This window comes from Mauremys mutica, chromosome 13 (assembly GCF_020497125.1).
Source record: "Mauremys mutica isolate MM-2020 ecotype Southern chromosome 13, ASM2049712v1, whole genome shotgun sequence".
In the NCBI taxonomy this organism is placed as follows: Eukaryota; Metazoa; Chordata; order Testudines; family Geoemydidae; genus Mauremys; species Mauremys mutica.
This window is the reverse complement of record NC_059084.1, coordinates 2,941,668-2,952,061: the sequence shown is the minus strand read 5'-3', so window position 1 is coordinate 2,952,061 and position 10,394 is coordinate 2,941,668. Positions and strand designations below refer to the sequence as shown.

Sequence of the window (10,394 nt, the reverse complement as noted above, 5' to 3'; positions counted from 1 at the left end):
GAGCATGTCTCAGTGCTGAGCACCGCCCCTGCCTGACACCTGTTCCCCCCCACCCAACTGAGACTCAGACCAAGGGCTGTGTCTAAATGTTAAGCAGATGGGCAGTGGGCCATCTCTCCGCCCCCAATTCCCCCCCCCTTGTCTTCCTTCTTGCCCCACCTCCTTTCACTTTTTCTCCATCTCTTTCCTTTTTCCTTTCTCTTTCACACACTTTACCCATCTCTCTCCCTCTTCGCCTCTCACTCTCTTTCACACACACACACACACACACACACACACACTCTTTCTCTGTCTCTTTCCCTTTCCCTTTCTCTCCATCCTCCCTTTCTCCCCCACCCCGCCCCAGTGCCTCGCCTGCCTGCCCAGCCGGTTCATTGGTAATGTGATGATTGTCCTGGGGGACGTTTGATGGATTAGAGAGCTAAACAGCTCCATTGCAAAGCACCACCTGATCTCCAGCCTGCGTCCCGTATAAAGACCGCGGGCCCTGAGTGCTGAGCTCAGCTCGTGTGTGCCAGCCTCCCCCCAGCCCCCTCCCCTCCCTCCCTGCCTGCCTGCAGTCCGCGCAGGGAGCTGTCCAGTGCTGATCCTGATCCCCTCGGCGCGCAGGAGAGGAGCCCCCCAGCTCGCACCATGCCCCGCTCCTTCCTGGTCAAGAAGATCAAAGCAGACGCTTTTCAGCCCTGCGAGGTCCCGGCTCCCAGCTACCACCCCCTGGAAGCTGCTTATGTGCTGGCCGGGTCCCGGGTGGGCAGCGGCCCCGGGGCCGAGAATGGTAAGTGGCTGAGGACGAGGACGGAGAAGCGTCCCGGCAGCTGGAACGGGGGCAGGCTCCCCTTTACCCCGCAGTGCGTATTATCCGAGAACTAGGGTCCCCTGCACCAGGCGGGGCATCTCGGAAGGGGTCAGGAGCCCCTCTGCGCCGCGGTGCTTGTCGGAAGGGGGGTTGTGTCCCTGACACAGCGGAGCGTATTATTGGGAGGCTACGCCCCCTCCCCCCATACACCGCAGCGCGTATTATAGGGGCGCGGCGGATTATAATTGACTGGAGTGGAGCTGACCCCCCGGGCCCTGGAGGGTCTGTGCGCAGTAGTCTCCGGACCTCCGCAGCTGCTGGAGAGACTCCGGGAGGTCTCTAAAGCATCATTACGATAAAGAACCGGCCCGTTGGGTTCGCAGCTGGGCAGGAAATGCCCGGCCAGAGGATTCCCTTCGCGGAGTGGGGCGATTCGAACCCCGAACTCCAGAGGTCATGTGCCGAGCGGCGCCCGGGCAGCCGCCTGGACTGGAAAAGTTGCATCTCCATGGAGGGTGTTGGGTATTTCTGTAGGTGGGGGTGGGGGGGTGTACACAGGCAAATGCACTTCAAAGGGAACCTGTGTTTGTAGAATTATGTGTAGATGCATGTGAGTGACTGTGTGTGTGTGCACATACTAGCATGAGTTCTCTATATTGTGCATATGCATGTGTCTGTGGGACTGGGGGCGGGGTGTTGTGTGTATGCATGTGCCAGCATATGTGTATTGTACTGTGTCATGTTTGTGCATCTGGTGTGTTTTGTTGCATGTGAGTACACACTTTGGGTGTATGGCGTGTGTGTGCACTGTGGTGTGTGGGCATGGGTTTGTACAGATGGGGGGGGTGTTGTTTGGATGTATATAGGCATGTGTTTGTCTATTGTGTTGGGGGCCAGGCACATACATTGTGTTGCCGGCGGTGTGCCCGTGGTTGTGTACTGTGTGGGCTGGAATGTGCAGTTGTGTCTTTTCCTTAGGAAAGTGACCCTGGAACTCAACAGCCTCTGCTCAGAGTTGCTCTGTTGTGAAATTTCTCCCCCATGGCTCCTGCTCCTAAGGGTATTGCTGCCCTTTGAGGGGTCTTGCTAAGCCAGAATTTGTTACCCTCCAAAGACACACATGGGCAAGGGAGAGGGGGCAGCTTTTCTGCCTGGACAGCCCCCCAGATTTCCTCCGAGCTGGAAATGTCCCTGTGTTGTAGATTTCCTCGGGGGCACCAGTGGCTGAAGCTGGGCTAAACCCCTGCCCTGGGCTTGCCTCGGGGTCACATCCTGGGTGGCTTGGTCACTGCAGAACAAGTGGTGGCATTGACAAGCGAGAGCAATTCCCCAGGAGACAGGCGCTGACCCAGGCAGGGAGAAAGGACATCTCGGGAGGAACCGGGGTCAGGGGCACTGGCATTCCCAGGATGCCTCGTTGTTCAAAGCCCTGCCAGCGGGTTTGCCAGGCGAGGGGCTGTCACCTCGGCAGCTAGACCTGAGGGAGCTGTTTGCTGCTGCCTGGGGTTGGCTTCATGTAAATGAGGAACGGAATGGAAGAGCGGGGAAGGGAGAGCGGGGGGTGGGGAGTGGGAAAGGACAGACGAGGAGAGGGAAGGCCTGGCCAGTGTCCCCACGCTCCAGCCTGCGGCACGTGGTGGTCAGTGGGAGCGTAGGAGGCTCAGGCTGAACTAGGCACCCCAAGCTCCATTAGAAGGCCCCGAATGTGTCAGTGTGATGAATACGGCCCTGCTCTGTGCCCATATAACCAGAGCACCCAACACCGTCGCTGCAGTGAGAAATGCTAGGCCTGATGGTGTGGAAGCAGAGTACCTCCAAGATGAAACCAAAGCAGGGTGGCCCCCGAGGCTCCCCAGATGTGCCCAGGGCTGTGTCATGCAGCACCCCCAGAAATCTTCTCAGAGGGCTGGGTAGCGAGAAGCTCTGCTGCTTCCAGACGTTTGGAGGTTCCAGGGGAGGTTAAGTCACGTTCCCCTCAAAGTGAGCTGCAAAGTTGGGAGGTGTTGGCTGGATTGCGGTGCCAGGCCCTGCTGTCTAATCTACCTAGCCCAAGGGGACATTCCTGCCTGCCCTGGGTGCTATGGGGAATTGTGAAGCAATTCCCAGGACTGGGCTCGATCCAAATCACAAGGCAGTCAATGTGAGCCTTGTCATTTACACGGACGGGTGCTAGATCAGCCCCTCATTAGAAGACTCCCTTGGCTTCACCTAACAGGACAGGTGGGTGTAAGGCAAACAGCTTGTGTCATCTCACTGGAGCCTGTTCCAGTCAAATCACTCCCATCAGGACACCTTTTTACAACGCTGAGAAGGCTGCAGGGCTGCCCCAGAAGAGGCAGTGATTTTGAGATGACTTCTCTACCTCTCCCTGCAGGTTCAGTGAGGAATAGCAAGGGCCACGCTATATCTTAGCAGAGATTCGGGATGATCTGAGATTCAGCATGTCACAGCCCCGCCAGGCCTGCCCCCCATTTCAGGTTCACACCACGACATTAGAGACCTGGGGTTCCCAACATTTCTTGAGAAACTTCCCCTTCCCCAGCCATCTCACCATGCACAGACCATCATCTGGCCAACTGGGCTATTGCTTCCGAGAATGGAACTGTCTGGGGTCAACAGAAGGCCCACTCAGTAGAAAGCTCTTGCGTATGAATTTGCTTCCTCTGAGTTAGTCAGGTGGCCCTGGCACATCCATGGATGGGGTTTGGTCTCGAGACAAATGCACTCTCTGCAGGACAGTTTTGATGGGCCCTAACAGCACTGCTGACCTGACAGCCTTGCATGGGTTTAATTCTATTTGTAAATACCACTAGGCACCTAGAAGAAGATCTGAATAAATAAATAAGGTGGGGAAGGAGGATGCTGTGGCCAAAAGCTGTCCCTGTGAGTCAGGAGCCCGCCATTCAAATCCCACTCCTGTCACTAACTCAGGATGTATGACAACGTGCAAGTCACTTCTCCTCTCTGTGACTCAATTTCCCTGTCTCTGAAATGGAGACATTTCACTTACCTACCCTGATTATTGCTTAGTCAATTCTTGGAGCTCCTCACCACGAAGCCCCTACAGAAGTGCAAAGAGTTCTCATCATTCAGTATACATTTAGTTTAACAGAACATAGTCTGTTTGTCTCCATCCTCCAGATCATCTCAGATCCAGCCAATGACCCAGCTGGAAGAGGACCAATAAACATTGATTTACTGCCCAAAAGAAGAGGAATACCGGGTGCTGCCGCTGGCATTAGTGAGCGAATGGCACTTAGGGGCTGCACATTTAGTCCAGTGACTGGCACTTAGAATCTCTCGGTTCGATACAGGGGATGGATGGGGGTGTATTTTCACCTCATGTCTTGGGTGTAGTTATGGCAAATTCAGGCTGCGCCTTGCCAACAGAGGGTGGAATCTAGGGGCTCCGTATCGGTACCGCAAATGCTTGTATGGCTTTGGAGGTTTTCTGCTCTCTTCCATCCCCCTCCTCCCTGCATTTTTGTGTGTGTGGAGCAAAACGTGTGTGAAATATTTTGTGCGCTGGGTGATGTAAGAGAAAGGAATCCACGCAAGCCGGAGAGAAGCTGTTGAAGCCGCTCTCCTGGAAATAACCTTGCTGCATGCTCCAGAGAAAGTGTGAAAAATTGCTGAGGAGAGTGCTTTTCGCCCAGCGTGTGTGACTGCACTCTGTAAACAAGGAGAGAGAAAGGAGAGGAAGGGAGGGAGAGGCAGCTCCATAGCAGAGCCGGGGGTGGGGGCGAAGGAGCAGGGGCAGGGGAAATGTCAGGCGGCACAGCTCCATCAGAAAGACCATCAGACACACGCTGTGATGGAAGACCACCGGAGAGCAGGGGGGTTACACCACGTTCAGGCAAGGAGGGGATGCTGCTTCTTAGGAGATGACAGAAATATGCTTGAAGGGTTTACAAGGCAAGTCTTTCCAGAGCTGGGAAGCCAAGGAAGCTAGGTTGGGAGAGGACACAAAATCCCTAACTAGGCAGGCAGGCTGAGGGCCAGTGGAAAGTGCAGGTCACACTCAAGCAATCAGTCACCTGGCACTTAGACTGAAGCAGGCCAGGAGGGAGAACCCCCCCACCAGCCTGGATACCACCGCACCCACCCCGTCGTGGCATGACTGGCTCCTAAAACTACTTGCGAGGAGTAAAACTGTTGCCTTAGGAGATGCAGCCGCTTGCCCTGAGTGAGGGGTATTTGCAGAAGAATTTCCCATCCCCACCAGGGCCTTATCCCCTGTCTGCACAGATTTAAAGCAAAGATCAGAATTCCTCCCTCAAACCAAAGCCTGAGTGTGTCTCCTCCACCCAGTGCCTTTCGGTCACCACACACAGAGGAAACCTGGGGTCCTTCTCATCAGGCACCCCAAGGCGGTTAGGAACAGAGTGCCCAAGCCAGAAAAATGTCTGATCCAATTACAGTCAAACTCACCTGATGTCAGTGTTAAAGGAGGAAGGAAGGTCTTGTAGCTAAGGCACCAGGGTGAGAGTCAGGAGCCCTGGGTTCTGCTCCTGGTTTTGCCATGGACTAATTCTGGGACCATGGACAAGCCACTGAGCAGCTTGTGAAATTCCCCAGCTGCTAGCAATGGTGGCAGTGCTCGTGTAGACCAGCAGCTAGTGCTGGTGGCAGTTAACCCTGCGCAGACTTAGGCAAAATCATTGGTCCAGGCCCTCCCTCCCTGCCTTGGTTTCAAATAATTGACAGACATACAAACCATGCAGCGAGGCTGACAGCGCTCAGCCCAACCCCAGCTCTGCTCCCCCACAGACAGTGTGGTTTGGTGCATGGAATGTGACACTGGCATTCCAGAGACCTGGGTTCTGTTTCTAGCCCTGCCACTGACTTGCTGTGTGACCTGGGGCAAGTCCCTTCACCTTGTGAGTCAGTTTCCTGACCTGTCAAATGGGAATAAAGCTAATGAGTTCATTCACAAACTGTGAAATCCAGGGATGAGACGCATGCTCTAGAAAGGCTGAGTATTTATTAGGATTAGGTAACGGCAGGATGGGGCCACTAGTGTCACATGAACTCATTGACATGGAGTATGTGGTGGAGGAGGTCACCGGTGATTTTCAAGTGCTGTTCAATGGGAAATCGTGTCATGGCCATTGATAGTAAGTAGTCACTGAGTGCGGTGAATTGGTTCTGCAATTGTGCTGATCCCCATATAGTGCATCCCTCCCCCCTGCAGGGCAGATCCCCACCTTTTTCTGGTGTGTCCCCCCCCAGCACCCTGGAAAACAATTCTATACCCCAATTGCCTCCTTACCCCCAAATTCAAGCTCTTCTGGGGGAATGCCCCCTCTATTCCCCAGCTGGCAACTGGCTTTATTCATGGAGGGTGGGGAGCAGCCCAAACCCAGGCTCCCTCCTGTTAATTTTTTTTATACTTGAAAACTCAAGGGTTTTATATATATACAGGACAGGGTGGGGATCAAACCCCTCACCTGAGCATCACTGGGACATGCTGCACTGCATAGGAGTAGGTCTATCTCTGGCCCTTACTGCAGTCTTAGGTCAACCGGCTAGTACTGAAAGCTGCAAGCAGGGTGCTGCCATGAATGAAGTTACTTCTCCTAGTGTGGAATGTGCTTAGCAGAATACCTTTGCCTACGAGCGCCACCTCCTGGTGGGTTTACACAAGCCTATGGAGAATAAACAATTGACAGAACAGGCCCTCTCCCTATTAAAGAAGAATATTGATAGACATGTACACATCAGACAGCCCTCAGTCTTTGCAAATCAACATGCTGAAATATTAATGGACCCAGAAATCCCTGGCTTATCTGAACTAAGTGCCGGAGCATACAGATGAGAGGCTGTTGCCAGTGGAAGAACACTTTTCTATCTCTCCTCGGCTGGACGATACCTTAGGAGTCAATGGAGTTGTGCCAGTTTATGCCAGCTGAGGATCTGGCTCGTTCATCCATATTTTACCATGCCACGCCAGCAGGAGCCGCCTGCGCTGCCTTCAGCAGTGGCATCCACATTTCTAAGGGTGAAAGTGCTCCCAGCTCGTAGCCTGAACATCTGGGGCTCTTTATCGGTCCAGTGAATAATACCAATAGGGGTGGGAATGTATGTGCAGGTGGGTTTGCACAAGCGGCACCTCACACAGCCTCATCAGACCTGGTATGTTAATTTCAGAGATGGGATAGCCAGAAAGAACTCAGTGCCTCACGTACTGGGTTGCAGTAGATGAGATGTAGAAGTCACACTTCCAAAGGCTTTTGCGTCAGGGCCACTTGCACCAGGCACATGTGAGCCAGCTCATTGTGTGTTCAGAGGGGCACATGTGTGCCCAATTACCTGTTTTGCATGCACAATTTGCTTGCCCAAATAGGGGGCTTTGTGGATGCATCACTGTAAAGCTTCCTTTGATGGATTTAGCCCGCAGTGTTTTAAGTGGACGTGTCAGTCATTAGTCGACAGCTAAACATCATCCCAAGTCCCCAAAAGATCAACTACTCTATCAGCTCAGAGAGGTCAAAGATCATCAGACCAACAAAATACACTAAGTGATCAGGTGATGCCTGTTGCATAGAGTGTTAGAGTTTCACACCATGTGTCTGTCGGGCTGTTTTGTTAGGTGCCCAGGATGCGTGGAGTGGAAGCTCTGATGTTTATATCCAGGGTGTAGAGAGAGGTTTACTTCCTACAGATGGGGAGAGTTTGTAGTCAGATCCTGGGTTCTCAAACTGAGAGTCAAAACTGCCCTCCATTGCTCAATAGCTAGGGCAATAGGGGGGATCCCCAAACTTGTTCTGTAGTTAACATGGGGGACCAGTCTGGAAAAGGCTGAGACCCCCTAAGTTAAAGATGCACCATGAAATATACACTGCAGAAGGATGCTAAGTGCATCAAAAATATCCCTCTCATGAATCCCCTTATTGGAATGTTTTACCGTTCCGAGCACTGTAGGGTCCTGATCCTCTCCTCTCACTCGGTGGGTGGACCCCCGGGGATCCCTGCCGATGGGGCACAGAAGCGAAGCATGGCACTTCTCAGTGGCCATGCTTCCCCGTGAACACGCACACCGACCAGACCCTGCAGAAATCCCTCTGTGGGTTTGAGATCAGCACACAGCTAGAGGGAGTCCAGCTAACCGCAGACACTGACTGAGTCAGGATCAGTGTTGGCGTGCACCCTGCATGCAGCAAAACCCCCTGGGAGGCAAGGCAGGTTTGCTCCATCGGAGCCCCACTGCCAGGTATCCAGCACAGAAAGCGGGAACAGTTTCAGAGCTGAAGGCCCTCCAGGTGGGTGGCTTTGGTTTCCAGCAGTTCCCCTAGAGACTCCCTGACTCTTCCGAGTGGGAGGACAAGCCTCCTGGAGTTTCCAGCTCCCTGCAGTGGATGAGCTGAGCCTGGTTCTCTCCCTACTAGTTTTCCTTCTAAGGGGGTTCATGTGTCTTGCTTGTTGCAAGGAGCGTTTGGTCTTTTGTTCCCATGTACACTGCCTGCAGCTTCCTTACGGCTGCATTCTGCCTTCTCACCATTGCTGTCAGTTGACCTCAATCTCCAACATCCGTCTCCCCTTTGTGTCTCCGAGAGAGTCGTGGGGGTGGGACTAGATGACCTCCTGAGGTCCCTGCCAACCCTGAGAGTCTATGATTTAGAGGTTGCTTGCACACTGATATCGCAGAGAGCAGGCTGGGCCTGTGTTCCCAGGGGAAATGGCTGGGGATGGAGGGCAAGACAGGGTGACCTCTGTGTTCTGTCCCAAGCCTCATTCACTTTGGGCTTGTCCAGTTTCCCCCAGCTTTCTGGAGTGGGGGGGAAGCGCTGAGAGACAGCACAGCTCATTGTGCGTGTCTGCCACAGTGTAACAACAAGGAGTTAAGCACTGGCAGCTGTCTAATGGCCTAGGAAGTGATGGATCCCCAAAGGGGCTGGTTGCAGTCTGGGGCTGCCGAACAGGTTCAAAGGGCAGGTGGAGTGAATGGGGGGGGAGGGGGCGCGGGGATTCTTCCCTTGTGGCTCTCCCAGCAGCTGGTTGGATGGTGTGTGGCAAGGAGAGATTTAGATGGGGGCTGGGCCGGGACAGAGGAATGGTGCCCCGCTCGAGGTCTATTGAGAATAGGGTGGCTGCACACTGAGATCCGGGATTGTGACCCGAGGACTCCTGTCTCTCAGGCCGGGAGAAGAACAGCGCACTCTGCCAGGCCCGGCTGCACCCACAGATTCGCAGATGTTAGCAAATGGTGAACCTGTCCCAGATTTCAGTTTGCAATAAAAGCCCAATCTCAGAACGGGGCCAATGTGGCGCTGGCTGCTAGGGGCTCCCTATGAGAGCAAGGTCCTTTACACTGAGCTCTACTAATCATGTCTGTTCTGCATGGACAGCCGTACAGCTTAGACTAAACCCCCCGGGTCCTACTCCACCTTGCAACAGGCAAGAGGAGAATGCTGGGAAAGGGTCTGTGGGTCCAGTCGCTCTCCAAGCCCTTGTCAGGATTCAGGAGTGGATCCCCCTCGGACATTGACTCCGGAGCTTCACCTAGTTTCCAGCACTCTCCTGTCCCGTCATCACCCCCAGACCGAAGGTTCTCATTTGGCTTGTCATAGAGACAGCAGGCCAGTGCCAGGTTTGGATGCAGGGTCAGATCCTGAACCCTCGTCAGAAGTTCAGGAGCACCCAGACTTGGTGCTTTTGGCTTGCCCACCTCCATCCAAAACCCACCTAGGCTTTTCTTGCAAGTCTGCCGTGTACTAAAGGCTGCCCCAGGGAAGGGGTGGGTAGGAAAGGGCTGGGATACACAAATAGGGAAGGAGAAGCCCTGGTCAATGGTGATCTCCATCTGTGTTTGTCTCCTGCAGGGTATAGCCAACATTGCCTCACGCCCTCCGACTATGAGCCTGACAAGAAACAAGGGTTTCAGCTGGTGTCTTCAGACCCGGTCTACGCCCCGGCTCATGAGGAGTACAGCGACCCCGAGAGTCCCCAGTCGAGCCTCTCTGCCCGCTACTTCAATGGCGAAGCTGCAGTCACAGACAGCTACTCCATGGACGCTTTCTTCATCACTGACGGCCGCTCCAGGCGACGCAGTGAGAGCCAGCGGCGCGGGAGCCACCGCCACTCGTGTAACGAGTGCGGCAAGACCTACGCCACCTCCTCCAACCTCAGCCGGCACAAGCAGACTCACCGCAGCCTGGACAGCAAGATGGCCAGGAAGTGCCCCACCTGCGGCAAGGCCTACGTCTCCATGCCCGCCCTGGCCATGCACATCCTGACCCACAACCTCAAACACAAGTGTGACGTGTGCGGCAAGGCCTTCAGCCGGCCCTGGCTGCTGCAGGGCCACATGCGCTCGCACACGGGCGAGAAGCCCTTCGGCTGCTCCCACTGCGGCAAGGCCTTCGCCGACCGCTCCAACCTGCGCGCCCACATGCAGACCCACTCGGCCTTCAAGCACTACAAGTGCAAGCAGTGCGAGAAGACCTTCGCCCTCAAGTCGTACCTCAACAAGCACTACGAGTCGGCCTGCTTCAAGGGCTCCGAACACAGCTGTGCAATAGAGAACTGAGCCCTGTCCCCCAGGGGAGGGGAGAGGAAAGGCCAGGGCAGAAGAGGAGCCGCCGACATCTGGGAGGAA

At 54.6% G+C, this 10,394-nt stretch overlaps 1 protein-coding gene across 1 annotated transcript; it reads left to right on the top strand.

The window, feature by feature from the left end:
• The first annotated feature begins 633 nt into the window (after positions 1-633).
• On the top strand, positions 634-10,325 carry SCRT2 (scratch family transcriptional repressor 2). Its single transcript, XM_044984675.1, has 2 exons — positions 634-775; positions 9,619-10,325. Exons 1-2 carry the CDS (start codon positions 634-636, stop codon positions 10,323-10,325), a joined length of 849 nt encoding a protein of 282 aa, XP_044840610.1.
• Positions 10,326-10,394: the final 69 nt, after the last annotated feature.